We start from the raw sequence: 16,022 nt of genomic DNA, 5'->3' as shown, positions 1-16,022 counted from the left end.
ATTCTTTTATCCCACACTAATTATTTACAGGCTGAACATAGAATAAACGTTTCTGTTTGTAGTGTCAGTTCATTTCTTTGTTATATAAAAGTTATCAAAGATCTATTGGAATAAAAGTACAGTGGTGCCCTGGTAGCTCACCTGGTTGAGCGTGCACCCCATATACTGAGGCTCAATCCTTCCCACAGTGGCCCAGGTTCGAGTCCACCCCCCCTCCCCCCCCTGTTCTTCTGTCTTCTTCTTTTTTTTTTTAAGATTATTTTTTTGGGGCTTTTCCCTTTATTATAGTGACAGTGGATAGACATGAAAGGGGAGAGAGATGGGGGATGACACGCAGCAAAGGGCAGCAGGTCGGATTCGGCCAAAAAATAATCATAAATAAATAAAAAATAATTAAACTATACATTTCATGGTGATTGAAAAGTGCTTTAAATGACTGTACGTGGCTTATTGCAGTCAAAGAAGAATGAACTGTAGCCCAGAATGAAAAAACCACAACACAATTCTGAATGAAACAAACCTAACCTACCAGTCTATTAAACATGACAGCAGTCTTGACGGGAGATAGAAGCTGAGATTAGACAACAGCACAACCATTGTCCTCCTCATAGCTGGAGCTGAGACAGATCACCAGGCAACAGGCAGGATACAACAGAGGCCTCAGATTATGCACGTTTCATTTTTTTCTGTCTCTCCGCAAACACAAGCTATAAAAACAGCACAATAATAACCACCAGCCACCCGCACTCAGTTTCTCAGATTACAAAAAGCCGAGCCCTTGAGGCGTCAGGGATGGCATGTTGGTTTTAGTGAGTGATGAAAAATTGAAGTGGTCTAAGGTATTAGCCAACAGGCTGGAATTGCAGGTAGAACATCAGCGCCCCTTCTCATTCATCCATCATCTTACAGCCTGTGATCCCCCTCAGGGGCAGTTCCCATGCTTTGTGCCAAGCTGGGCGTGCGCTGTGGGGTCTGGAGCAGAGACATAATAATAATACTACAGGTGAGGCTGCAGATGCAGACATGCCAACTCTGCCTGACATCAAGGCTGATAATTCCAGCACACATGCAGGTGGAGCGTTGGCAAGAACAAACTCTCTCTGAGACGCACTGACGGACTGGAGGTGTTTAAAGCTTTCAAAAAAAACAACACTTTTACTTGTTTTTGAGAACCAGTATGACTTTAAATAATTACAGATTAAGACAATAAACAGCATTTTCATTCTTAGTGTTCCATCTACATTTAAAATGCCTTGATTCTCAACAGGTTTGTTCCCTTTTTCAGTGACCAAATTGGATTGAATTAAAACCAGAATATAAAATTGGTATTCTTTCAGTAATGAAATAAAACATTGCAAAACCATATTTTCAACTGCACATCATTATCAATTACATTTTCAGAAAGATGCAGTGAATAAGCTTCTCTACTGTGATCTTTTCTTAATAGTTTTTTGTTGGCCCTAAAAATGAGTGTACACACTGTCTGTGGTTTTATCTTACGACATCCGCGTTTATGTGTAGCTGCACATACAGTATGTATGCATATTTTGGGCCTTTAAAAGCATTTCATTATCATGGTTATAATGTTATGAAACTGACAAAGACTTGCCTTGAAAACAGAACATTTGCATTTTTAGGTTATAGATGTGAAAAAAGCAACAACTTCAAACAAAAGAAAAGGTTTTAAATGTTTTAATGGATGATGCAGCACTAATATGTAACAGGTTCAGAACACTGAAAGTCAAAGCTACATACAAGGGCTCTGATGATCTACAGCATCCCTTAATAAGGCTTGTGATCAAAGTTTGTGCTCTCTTAAATATAACTCACAGGCATACCAGCTGCAGTGTGGTATAGTCAAACGTCCCCAAAGGACACAGGTTTCCTAATCATAATGCTGATGCTTGTTAAGACAAAAAATTTGCATGTTAAGTAAAAAAGTAGACAAAAATTTGTGTATTTATACTTTCTATTCACAGTGTACATATTTACATGTAAGCTTTTCTGACCATTAGGATAAACAACAGTGCTGAAAGGGCTTTTAAGTCCAAAAAACTCTAAAGATTGGTATGATCCCCTCTCCTCCCAACTCTGGGGCACTAGTGGAGTATAAAAAATGACATTGGCTTATTGTTCTGTACAGGTTTGGCAGTGTCTTTGCTCTTGTTAGCAGGGAGCTGAGGCACACTGTGCGCTGGGGGATTGTGGGCAGTCGTTGTGCTCTGTCAATTTGAGAATGACGACTTTCCTCTGGAGCTGCTGAGCCTCCGGTGGTGCTGGCTGTTCACCTACTGTTTGCACTGAGCTCTCAGGAACTAAGTCTTGGCAGTCGTGCGGCAGCAGCATAGTGATGATGTTTGAGTATCCGCCCTGCACTGCCAGGTGTAACGGGCTGAGACCCTGCTCGTCTAACAGAGCGGCAACATCTGGACAGTGAAGGAGCAGCTCTTTCAGGACTTCACAGTGTCCGTTCTCTGCTGCCAGGTGGCAGGGGGTGCGTAGGGCCTGGTTGCACCTGTACGGGTCCACTCCCTCTTCTATTAACATCTTGACTGTGGCCAGGTGGCCTCGCTGGGAGGCTAGGTGGAGAGGAGTGAGTCCCTGGGCGTTCTGTGCGTGAATATCCGCCTTGTGTTTGATCAAGAGGCGAGAGGTGCTGGTGTGACCCGTCTCTGCCGCCACGTGAAGGGGTGTGTTAAACCCAGCAGACGTCATGTGAACATCCGCTCCCAGTTCAATCAGCATCCGTGCAACTCGGTACTGCCCCCTCTGGGAAGCCAGATGCAGCGGCGTGCGGCCGTCTGTTGTCTGCCCGTCCACGTCGGCGCCGGCCTGCTTGACCAGCAGCTTGACGATGCCCAGGTGCCCTTGCCAGGCAGCCAAGTGGAGCGCCGTCCAGTTGTCCTTACCCTTGATTCGAACATCAGCGCCTCGGCTCAGCAGCACCCGGATCACGTTCTCCTGGCCATGCTGGCATGCCACATGAGCCGGCGTGCGTCCCTGGCCATCGTTCTCGTTGATGGCCGCTCCCCGGTCCAGCAGCAGGCGTGTCATGGCCTCGTCCCCGTTCTGGGCAGCCCAGTGCAAAGCTGTGTACTGGTCCTCATCCTTGGCATTGACGTTGGTGCTGCGCCGACCAAGCAGAAGTTCTGCCAGGGGCTTCAGGTGCCTCTCTGTGGCCAGGTGCAGCGGTGTGGAGCCACGGGCATTTGCAAGGTTGGGATTGGCATTGTTCAGGAGGAGGAACTTGACAGCCTCTTCATTGGCCAAGGTGATGGCGTGGTGGAGCAGACTGCCTCCTCCATCAAGGAGAAGGTCGACATCCTGAGGCTGGAGGATCTTCATCAGCTTGGCAGTGTCTTTGGTCCTGATTGCCTCACATAGCTTCCGCCTCTGGACATCAGCAGAGTCTGGGAGGGGAGAAGGGAGAGGTGCAGGTTTGAGGCAAAATTTCAGGTAATCATGATCATAAAGTATTTTTAGGATTAAATGAATACTAGTTCCAGTTGTAGGTCTTAAATCAGCTCTCACCACATGTGTTTTCTTTCTCAAAAGACAGTGTGATAGAGTCTTGGGAGGAGAAGGCTGAATCAGCGGAGGAGATGCCAGACAGCCTCTTGCAAGTGTTCTCTTTACTGTGGCAGCTATCCTCCTTCACTCGATCAAAGCTCCTTGAGATCCCAGAATCTACCTGGCTCAGCAGCTCTGACAGGCTGCAATCTTTTTCAGGCAACATGGCTGACTTTGGACGCACCAGCTTGTTGTCTTTAACCTGTAGAGCACAAAGCCAGATAAGCATATTTGGACAAGCAATTACATTTATACCCAGGTATGTATGTAGCTGCTGCTCTAATGCAAAGCCAATTCCAGTACAATGGCTACTGAATGTTGACATTGTGATAATTTGCTGAACTGTGCGGTTTGATCCAGTCAAAATCACTTGAATGCATACCGAAGTTCAAGACAGCTTATCTTCTGTCCCTACAGACAGATATCATTCAGTAACAGCTGTCAGCTCTCATGAGTTGATGTGTGTTTCAAGTCACGTACACAATTGCGAAATTACACGGAAAAAACAAAGCCGCATACAGGCTAAACAATCCCATCAGTCAACATTCCTCGTTTGTGATGCAACTGTTGTCCACGATTAAACGGTATATGCGACATATGACTTTTAAAAGTCATAATCATGTCTGAAGCAATCTGGAGATAAGCCTTTGAGTGTCTGGGTATGTAGTTACACATTATGGGAAAATGCAAACAGTCAGTTTGAAAGCCATAAAGAAGAATGAGAGTCACGTCAAAGCAACGAAATATAAAGCGAATGTTGTTTATTTCCGTTTGAAATGCAGGTTCACATGATCCACTACAGTATGTTCAATACTCTACCAAAGTAGTTGACAAAAGCACAAACTATTAGGGCTGCACAGTATCGTTTTTTTATCGTCATAGCGAAATATCACAAAAAACACTGAGATTTTTGTGTTCGTGAAAGAAAATATCAGTAAAATAACTACACATTAAAATGTAACTCATTATTTTTTTTAGTGGTGCCTTTTATATTCAATTCAATGTTCAATTTGTTCAATAAAATAATGTTGGTAATTTCCTTTCATTTGTTTTAAATTCAACAAGCACATTGTTGTACTTTAGCAGAATACTGAAAGCAGCTGAAATGCGGAACTGAGTACACTTTAACATCTGTTTATTTATCGCGAGGGATATCGTTAACGCGATATTCAACATTGTTATCGCATATCGCATATTTTCTTCCTATGGTGCAGCCCTACACACTATGTCTTCCAGTGAAGCCGACATCATTGAAAGACAGAGCTCCTTCACCCATAAGCAGTTGCTATGGTGATGTCATGTCTTACCTGGCCGCTGGTGAGTGCGTTCGGGGACGTGGGCTCTGGCTCTGACGTCGATAGGGTCGGCGTCTTGGGCTCCTCTTGAGGTTTAGAGCACAGCTCCTCAGCTTCAGATGTGATTTCTGTAAGGACAACAGTTCAAACAGTACAGTTACTGTTTAAGATGTCGTATTGCCTTTACAGTCATATGTGTCCTTTTTTATGTCCTAAGATGCTTCGTTGATCTTATGTTTATGTTGATTTTAGAATGGTCTTTCTGTTACATGTTTGTGTTGTGAAGCAACAGATTGTAGCACTATGCCCAAGACAAACTTCCCCTCGGGGACAATAAAGTTTATTCTATTCTAGCAGGGATGGATTGGGGCAGTGGTTCCCAACGTGGGGTCCGGGGACCCCCAGGGGTCCTTGAGGAGGTTCCAGGGGGTCCCCAGCAAAAAAGGGGACTCTTTTTTTCACCATCATTTTCACTATAATTCCATTCATACATAACACAACGACATAATGTACAGTATGACTATTTTGGTCATGGGTTTGATACACAGGTTCAGCTTACTTTATTTGTACCCGTGGGTACATTTGTTGCGCAGTTAAAAAGTGCACGGCATCCAAGACACACAGTTTCAGACACCACGGACAATATTTAATGGGACAATAAATAAAACAGTTCAAATGCTCCAGTGCTGCTGATCAAGATGCCAGAATATCTAATATAATAATAATAATAATAATAATAATAATAATAATAATAATAACATAATACCAATGAAAACACTTAAAACTGACCACTATAAAATCTAAAAACCAACGAATGAATAAATAACAAATAGGCCTACACAAATGCTGGCTGCGCAAATTGTGCAATTTTCTTACAGTTTGTTCATCAGTGCGATTGTCGTGATTGGATCAAAGCTGTTTTCATATTGTTTGGTTTTACACTATGGAACTAAAAACCCTTTCTGTAAAAACATCTAAAAGCAAAAAATCCTATCAGACGTTGGACCCTGATCTTATCAAATGGGAGTCCGTGGTCTAATTAGTGTCAGTTTAGGGGCCCTTCAGGTGAAAAAGTTTGGGAACCACTGGATTAGGGGAATACAAAAGGGAGGGAAAGCTTAAAGTAGGACTTGTGTTATCCTCACACTGTGTCTAGTTAAAGGGACAGGGTCACTTGTGTTTCATATTGATTTACTTGTTACCATGATAGAAGAAGGTTGACATTTGTTCGTTGTAAAAGAGAGGCACAATTTACCCTGGAAGCTGGGTCTGGCATCAGGGTTTGTGGTCCAGCAGCGCTGCATGAGGCTCAGGAAGCCTGTACAGGCTGAAGGTCGACAGCGTGGCACAGCGCCCAGGTCTGGACGCACCCCCTTCACCACCTTCACCATGATCTGAAGGATATTATTCTCACCTAGGGGGAAAACAATCAGACACTTCAGTTTCATCACTAAATAAATAATTATACATCAATAAAACACATTTTTGTTTCAACTGTTGTGGGGCACATAGAACTGATCTGAAGCCTGATTTTCGACGAATACAAAAGACCTTTCGTGCGAACATGCTGCAATATATGACAACATAATCTAAAGTGCTAGTAGGAGCCAGTGGCTATATAGATTATGTACAGCTTTATCACCATGTTCCCATGTGCTCAGATAAGAGTGTGTGGGCTGTTGTTTCCCATGGGAGCAAAAGGTAAAAGCTCTGCTCTGGCCTTTTTCTATCTGACTGTGGGATCAGCCAGGCCAATGATTCAGAACAAACAGGCAGAGGCCTTAATCACAGGTACTTCGCCTCCTATTGTAACCGTAATACCCTTCGCAGGTGGAAGAGGAAGAAGGGAAGGGTAGGTAACCAGGCCATTTCTCACATTTTAATTATGTCTGGATCAACACAGGCGGTGCCAACCGGGAAAAACTCATCTACACTGCTCTTCAATAGGAGCCAAATTCCTTGAAGTGACTTGCTACCTGATACGCCTGAGAGAAATTACACTCCACTTGCCTGCTCTGGAATTCACAGAGTAAACACATACAGTACACACACACACACACACACACACACACACACACACACACACACACACACACACACACACACACACACACACACACACACACACACACACACACACACACACACACACACACACACACACACACACACACACACAGAAAGGTGTACCCTGAAGTATGTCTTTACTTGGCATTATGAAAGCCCATTCCTGCCAGGAAAATGAAAATAGATGAAAAGTTAAGAGGGATAAATATATATATTCATGGTGATCCAAATGTATGAGATAGCAAGTCAAATTATTGACATCATCTCATAACTCTAACTTGCGTGGGCTGGGGGTTATTCTTTAGAATATTTGTATTCATGTCATTGATATCAATATGTACCGTATATAATGACAGAGTAAATGCAGAATAAATCATATATTAAGTAAATACATTGATTCTTTTATGACTCCTTGGGAACTAAACAAGAAACCTTAACATTGTCAAACCATTAAAAGTCACAAAATGATCATATTTATAGCTCACACCTGTCATAATTATCAAGTATCATCATTTTGATTTGACATCAGTATTTCAATTTCTAGCATTCCTAACTTCTTTTGATTTTCTTGGCAGGAATGGCTTTCAAGAAATATAGTTTCCCATCAGCCTTAGAGGAAATCGTCATTGCTTTCATGCATTAATCGTACTGCAAGTCGCACCTTGGTAGGGCTTCTTCTGTGTGAGAATCCCCCAGATGACGATGGAGAAACTGGAATAGAGGCAAAATGAAATTGTCAGTACAAAGAAAATATCAAACATCATGCTAACGAGAAACTGGCACGTTTTCTGAAATTGCTTGATCGTTTAAATCGTCCCCTACCACACTCACGCTGTATAAACCAGTGCTGTAAGATTGTCAAAATAATTCAATGGGAGTGTGGTTATAAATATATTCACCCCTTTAAACTGACACTTTGTTGACACCTTTTAAGAAATAGAAATCCATCTGTCTTTATATCGTTAAACATGGTATAACTCATTTTCTACCAAGTCCATCTCCTTGATGTGATTAATTGCAGCGCGTCAGACCTCTTTATATACAGTCTATGAGTCAGACCTTGAAGGGAAAAGGCAGTCAGACAGACGACAAACAGCTACAGTACATTGACACAAACAGGTTGCTGCTGAAAAATACCAACCTGTATACGTCATGCTTCGTGTCCGACACTCTGTCCTTCTCAATGATGCTCTCGGGTGGCAGGTAGGCAATAGTGCCGCAGAAGCCGTCTCTACTGATGTCATCGGCCCGTGACAGGCCGTTCCACCGGGCCAGGCCAAAATCAGATATCTGAAACATGGAGAGATCTGATAAGACCCTCAAACAGAGCAACCCAGCTGCTGTTCTCATGAAGCACCGTGACACTGATGACTAAACTTTGCCTGCTGAGTGCTAAGCTCCTATTATGTGCACTCGGTGGTATGATGAGGGCAACGCGGCCATGTCCCAGCCTGTAGGAGAGGAGAGGCCCTTCACGTCTGTGTTGAACAGTACACACCCACGCTCTTTTATGCACACACATTCACAGAGGGAGCTTTAATAGGAGCTGAATCAATCCTGTCGGGACAGGCCCGGGCGAGGTGTTTACATCCATGTATTACACTCCAGAAAATGACAGTTCTCACCCATTGCTCTCAGTACAGTTGAGCTGTTTAGAGGTTGGACAGAGGCTGAAAGACACCTGTCTGCCCAGAGCGTGACTAGCAAAAAGCACAGGATGAAAGGGAAAAGCAAACCACCTCGCGGCTATAATTTCTTCTAAAACCGTAAAACTGTGACTGGCTTTGAAGCAAAGCAGCTGTGATTGGACTTCAGGTCAAATCAGTCTTAAAGCAAGAAAAACATGAACTCATTGCACTTCAGGAGCTCTGTTAACATATGGTTTCAATCAAGTAATTGATGATGATTTTTCGCGATGATTAATTCTTTTAACATGAATTTTACTGCAATGGAAAACCTCACATTGCAGCTGTTCTGATGAGGTTTTAACAATCAAAAAGGCATTTTTTGCAACCAGCCAAATATTTTTTTTTAACATTTTTACATCTTACTAAACATTGTCATGAATCAAGCCCTTGTTTGAGAGAACCTGGAAGCCATTTAACCAGTTTATAAAAGAAGGAGACATAGGAGAGCTTCTACAGGGGGAAAATGATGGACAGAAATCCTAAAATTCAAACGGCTGGTAAACCCCAGAAGGGCAAAGGACTGAGGTATGTCTTGGAGGGTGATAGCAAAAGTGCAACTCTTATTTGTTTGTGTATTTATGCATATCATAGCTTTGCTGGAGGGGCCATTGTTCTGTACATGTGATACTGTCATATAATTAGCTTTTTTTCTTTAACTCTTATAGTGTAACAGATGTTGAGAGAGAAACTTTGCTGTGGGTTGGGTCTGGGGTGGGGTGGGGCGGAGGGGGAGTTGTTAATCAAAAGTTGTTGTGTACTACCTGTGAGTGCAAAAAAAATCAATAAAGAAAAAAAAAAAAAAAGGCACTAAGGATGCCACTTTGTGATAAACTCTCTACCTTGACATGGTAGTGAGCATCCAGCAGGATGTTGGCCGGCTTCAGGTCCAGGTGGAGCAGTGGTGGGTTCATGCAGTGCAGGAAGTTCATTCCCACCGCGGTCTCGTGGATGATGCGGAAGCGGAGCTCCCAGGGCAGCAGCTCAGTGGCCAGCAGGGTCTCCAGGGAGCCCGTCTCCATGTACTCCATGACCAGGCCCTGCGGGTCGCCACAGATCCCATACACAGGCAGGATGTAGCGGAACTTAGCTGCCTCCATCTTCTTAGCCTCCTCCAGCAGCTCTGAACGCTCCCTGTGGTAAAAAAAAAAAAAGAAAAGAAAAGAAAAGGAAAAGATGCATTATGTTTATGTTACATTTTATTGGCTTCAGTGAGCCAGGCTCTTCTGCTGGGGCGATTAAACAATTTTAGGAAGCTCATACAAACTGCAGCTCAAATGAAATGAACCACTGTCTTTAAGGTATTTAGGTTAGCTTGTTTTAACAAATCCTTCCACATCCATTGGCTGACAGGTATTTATCAAATCCACCTTCTCATAAACCATTAACCTCATGATGCTGAGGTCATGCTGTGCTCATTGAGCTGTGATATTTGGCATCACTTTTGTCCTAACCCAAATTCCAGCACAGTGCATGTCATTCTCACTGAGCTCCCAGCTATGCAAAATATTTACCAGCATTAGAGGCTGTGAAAGTGTGACCTCTGCAGACCTCTAGAATTAATTTACCACTGTTCTAACCAAGTATGTGGATTGTGCTCTTAACTGTCCAGAGGTTCTTTAAAGGCCTTGAGGACATTCCAGCCCAGCCTGGTATTCATCAGGAGAGCCCTGTAGTCTTAAACAGAGCTCTTGTTCTCTGTTGCTCAACCTTTGCCCAGCTCTCTTTATCGGTGCTCTGGCCCTGCTGACATACCTCAAACACAACTGTGCAGGTCACATGACCTCAGCGCTCATATCTCCAGCAAAGCTTCCTTTAAAAATGCAAACACTTAATGAGGACAGATGAGAGAAAGATTAATCACTAACAGTTTTATTCGCAGGAATGTGCTTCACAGGCAGAACTAGAGGAGCTGGACTGGGAAAGAAGAGCCTCCCACGACCCCTAAGAGTCTATTATGTGCAAAGTGTATCAGGTTACACAAAGAGTCATGTTCTATAGGAGGGAGTCTGGCTATAATCGTCCTTTATAGTCAGTACAAGTGAAGGAGGCACGAGCCCCCAAATCTGCCAGGCAGGGATAATCAAACATGACATGCGAGAATGGGCAAGCACTTGTCTGCTAAATCCTTCATGTAATCCAAAGTGTTCATCAGCAGCTCCCTTAAAATCATACATTGTCCCTGTTTTAACACAGAGGCCCGGTAAGACCGGTTCTACAGCTTCTCCCATTGTCTGGGCCACACAGTGGCAGCCTGCAACAGGCAGACAAAGGCGGCTTTGAGTCCCTGTTGCTGGATGTTACGCGTGGGTCAATGAAGGTGACAGTCAAATGACTGTTTATGCAGCTTGCAGATGTTTGGCGATGATAACATCTTGAGTTCAGGTTCAGTGGATGCTTTAAGTTGCACCACAGGTTCTTCAAACACAGAAGGTTTTTTGGAGGTAATATTTATAATATGTGTAAAGCCCGCAGATGTGTGTGTACACACAGCCCAGAAGAATTTGACACCGGTCTCTCACACAAACCGTTCCAAAAAAAATAGGAAACACCAATTTTTCTTGTGTAAGAGATCCATGCAGAGCTAAAATAAGAGTCACGGTTATGCAAAAATGTTCAAGAGGGTTGTGCAATCTCTCAGTGCTTGGGGGGGTGGGGGGGGGGGGGGGAGAGACCACCTGACCATGCTACCTTACCTAAATGAAATGTACATTTACAGTAGTTAAATCATCCCCTCCCTGAGGCCCATAGATAAAAACACCCCTGTTGATTATAAAGGAAATAAGCGGTGGACCTTTAATGTTTGTGTTTGATTAGAATAAGTACACAGCTATGGCCCTGAGCAATGTGGACTTACTTTTGCCACAGGGGATGAATTAACATGTCAGTGGTCCCTGCAACACAACTTACCAGTGTGAAAACATTACAATAATTTAACAATATGTAAATGTGGCCTCTTGTTTGCTGCAGTGGCACCTTTATCGCTGCATGTGTGCCCAGACTAGCAGTAAGTGAGTGAGTCACACTTTTCCAGGTGCTCACCTTTCAAGGACTTCGAGACACTGGATGACTTATCACCAGCAGTCATAATCTAAGCCTCTATCTGTCCACTATTTGTCCATAAACAGGTCATCAAGTGATAAACCTAACAGACAAGAGCTGGGGTAAAGACAGGTTTGTACATCTGGTAGGACCAAATACAGAAGTAAAGAAATATCCAAACTAGGTCAGAGCTTCTACACGAGTGTTGCTTTATACTATACTTCATATGATTTTATATATAGCTTATCAGTTTAAAGATAGTCCATGCAAGTGGCTCGACAGCTGTAACTTACTTATCATCCATATGAAGGCAGGGAGGGCACTTGATAGCCAGACATGTTTTCCACTGTACGTGCCGGACTTTGTATACTTGTCCAAATCCACCTGAGCCTATTTTCTCCCAGCTGCCAAACTCAGAAGAATCAAAGGTCCTTAACAGCCCCATATTCCCATGTGGAGAATCCGGGACATTCATATCCGTGTTGAGGAACCCACCAGCAGGGTAAACTCCTTTTTCATTCGTCTCCCAAGGCACAATCTGGGCAAGTGAACAGACACACTGAACTGCCTGCCTGTGTGAGCTCTTCCTTGTTTTTCCCCTTGTCAAGCTCAGTGGGGCCCCTCCTTCTCTTCAGGTGAAAAGAGGGGTTGGGCCTGCTGCTGTGACACCACTTCCTGATTTTGAAACACAGGGAAGAGATGGAAATATTTAACAAGACATGCCACAAGGCAACACGCTGCCACAATGTCCAGTTGTTTTCCAGATGCCCTACAGTCCCAAGCTTTCTGCCATGAAAAGCTGAGAATAATGTTATGAACACACCTTTGTCCCACTGTAGATCATTATCTAACTAAAGCCCCCTGAGGTAAGAAGAGGGAATGTGTCTTAACAATAGGTGGGTTATGTGATATTGACCAGCTGGTTTGGGAATGTGTGGACTCATCTTCTCAGCAGAGGGGATCATCGTGTTCTTTCATAGCTGTGGATTGTCCTTATATCAAATTTTCCAGCGACATTACATTTCACAATTTGTTTTAGTTCAGGGTCAGAAAGAGGAGAGGAGAGCAGCCATGGAGCTGCGCCCTCTGGTGGGAGACTGTAAATGATTCCATTTTTTAAATCACAAAACGTGTAGTCGAGGTAAAACCAGCCTTGTCTCAGGTTACTCTGTTTTATAAGCTGACATAAATACACACAATTCATAGACCCCCTGAATGGGAGACATCAGATGTCAAATGTAGGCCCTAATACCTGTCAGAAAATGTAACTCATACCTTTAAAAGATCATTACTTAGGCCTCTTAGAGATTGTTAGACCATAACCCTTAGCCTTAGGGACTGTAGAAATAAATTGGGGTGGGAAGAGGGGTTGAATCTTATATTTCATTAAAAAAAAAAAGACCAGTTTAAATTATATTCTTGGACCCTACGCCCCCAACTAATATATGTATGCAAACATAACAAAATGGTGAATATTACAGCCAGTTTTTAAAGCCAACAAATTAGTAAAAGGAGCACAGGCAGAAACTTTGCAGCTTCTGACGGACCAAAGCGGATTCCTGATTTCAACTCTGTAAAATATGACAGATGATGCTATAGCCTGACATGAGATCAGAGGTCTGACTATCCATCAAATCAATTCAATTACACATGAGTTGAAGGGCTGGGTGTGTTAGAGAACACATGTTTTTGATGTAACAATTTGATATATATATAGATAGATAGATAGATAGATAGATAGATAGATAGATAGATATATATATATACACACACACACACACACACACAATACATCTCACATGATAAGGATGAATCTGTGATGAGAAAACATACAGAAATAATCTTTAGCTCTCCTTTAACAATTCAGACTACAGTCCCTCTGACCCCATCTCACCCCTAATGATTTCCATACAGTCCCTTAGGGATCTCTTTTTAATTTCTAGGTTATATGATGACCCTCTTTCATTTGTTTCTAGGCCTGGGTTCCTATTTTATTTAGTTGGACCTGTCAACATATTCTGACTGAAAATAGAAAACCGTATCTACATTCAAATTGTGGCTTTTGGGTCCCCTGATGCTCTGAGGCATAAGCCCCTCTTACCCTGTGTCTAATCTGGGCATGAGAGAGAGAATAAAAAATGATTGAATGTACAAACGTAATTATTTAATCTGTATTGCTTTTGTTTGCTTTCTGTTGATCAGCAACTGAAAAGCCTGCCTCTCTATTTACCTTGCACGCCACAAGATCTCATAACATCAGCCTACTCCACCCTGCTGTCCAGGTTTAGCAAGAGAACTGGAAGGACAAGGTATAAAGACTGAGTGTAAATATGTCATCACGGAAGGCTGTCGAGACAATAAGCAGATCTTATTGGTCCGTGAGGAACCAGGCTTCATTTCAGGCTGCTGGCTCTTGTCACTGCAGCACAGATCAGGGTTTGTTCCCCCTGAGGCTGCTGACACACACACACACACACACACACACACACACACACACACACACACACACGCACACACACACACACACACACACACACACACGTTTCACTATCTTTGTGGGGACCCGTCATTGACATAATGCATTCCCTAGCCCCTTACCCTAACCTTAACCATCACAACTAAATGCCTAACCTTAACCCTTACCCTCACCCTAACCATAACCTAATTCTAACCCTAATACTAAAACCAAGTCTTACCCCTCAGCCCTTTAACCTTGTGGGGTCCAGCATTTTGGACACACACAAGCAGGTGAAAGTTGTTGAGTGGTGTGAACGACCCTCGTGTAAAGTGTAAATGTGTTTTCTGGGGCGGCATCACATTTCTTGATCATTTGCATGAAAGAGGAGCTTTTGTTGGTGTGTTACTTAAATCAGCTGATCGAAGACATTCATATAAATCAGGACCATCCACTTTCCCCCACTGTGAGAAAGATGGCTTCTTTTGTTTTAAGCTTTACTGGTCTGACAGCAACAGTAAACACAAGGTGAAGGTTTGTGGCTAAATTAATAACCAACCGTCTGATACATCAGTCAATATCTTTTTTTTTTAATAGAATATCATACAGTAAGTCTCCGCTTGTAGCAGCATGCAGCTCAGGTATGTGCTGGCATATTATTCCAACTACACCCCCTTTCCAGTGTATTGTGTTCTTCCCATCATTCACTTTGTTTCCTCAGGGCTTGTTGTAAGCACGTGTGTGGCCATACAAATGATTATAATAACGCAGCTGCTGGTGTTCAGTAAATGTAGAGTGTGATGGTTGTTTGTGAATGTTCCTTGAATGTACTACTGATAAGGGATTCTGGATGAATGTCCTAAATTCTGATAATCTCATTTCGAAGGCCTGGTTTAATTTTTCACTGTTTGAGAGTTATTTGTTGGTCTTAGTAGGAAAATAAATATGAAGTCATTGATTTAAAGTCATTTTGAATATTTAAAACTATCAACACTATTACATTTTACCCTCTGTGTGTAAGATGTTGCCAGACTGTACTGACATCTACTGGAAGTTTCAGATACAAGCATTTAGCTCTGTGCTTAGAGGTCCCAAACAGTGTCAAAGACATTCAGTATATTTATGAAAATAAAGATAAATCTAACTGGACATTCTAGGGAAATGTTAGTAATGTTGCAAAATGTTTTTTTCTTCTTCTGTGGAGGTCAGAGCTGGGTTACATCTCTCCTTGCTCTCAAACATTGCCAGCTGTGTTTGAACATTAAACAATAGTGTAGATATGCAAAGTATGAAGGCCACGGCTGAACTGTACACAAGGTTTATGATTTGGTGACATATTCTGGGCCAGATTATCTATGATATTGCTGCTGGTGGCTTTTTTTTTTTTGGACTGGTCTAATTGTAAAAATACCAAAATGTTATCTTTGGTATTTGTATAAAATATTGTCATCCCCCAAAGTCTTACTTCAACACCATCACTTCATTTCTAATGCTTTTATGTTCGTCTCTACAGCTGGTACCCTGTGCCTTTAATTCATATTTAAATGATATAATGTAACTTTTTTATTTGTCTCCTGTACGTTCCTCCACACTTCCATACCTTTATCCCCCACCGTTTACAGAACCTGAACTCTCTACTGTTGGTAAAGGAGGAAGGATAAATGACCTAAACCCAGGTTACTCACATTACAATGTGTAGAATAAAAGCTGTTCAGGCTGGTACTAATGGTTCTTATATTCATATCAAACGTGACAAGAATCAATATCAAAACAGTTGATAAGAAATACGATCAATTTCTGTAAATGGACAGCTCTGGGCCTGAGGTGATTTGTTCTGTAAGGGAATCCAGCTTAAGTCATTTATTAATTTAGAAACAGAATAGGACACCCCTAATACATATTTCTCTA

General features: G+C 42.5%; 1 protein-coding gene across 1 annotated transcript; it reads right to left on the bottom strand.

The window, feature by feature from the left end:
- Window positions 1-1,676: 1,676 nt before the first annotated feature.
- ripk4 (receptor-interacting serine-threonine kinase 4) lies at window positions 1,677-13,762 on the bottom strand. The gene is given in 10 exon segments (XM_036009015.1): window positions 1,677-3,410; window positions 3,532-3,772; window positions 4,878-4,993; window positions 6,121-6,279; window positions 7,594-7,643; window positions 8,074-8,222; window positions 9,460-9,751; window positions 11,953-12,185; window positions 12,187-12,330; window positions 13,706-13,762. Coding segments are annotated over 10 exon segments (2,670 nt in total). The 5' UTR covers window positions 13,748-13,762; the 3' UTR covers window positions 1,677-2,166.
- Between the last annotated feature and the right edge of the window lie 2,260 nt (window positions 13,763-16,022).

Source organism: Sander lucioperca, chromosome 13 (assembly GCF_008315115.2).
Source record: "Sander lucioperca isolate FBNREF2018 chromosome 13, SLUC_FBN_1.2, whole genome shotgun sequence".
Lineage (NCBI taxonomy): Eukaryota > Metazoa > Chordata > Actinopteri > Perciformes > Percidae > Sander > Sander lucioperca.
The sequence above is the reverse complement of the archived record's forward strand: the minus strand, read 5'-3'. Positions and strand labels throughout refer to the sequence as shown.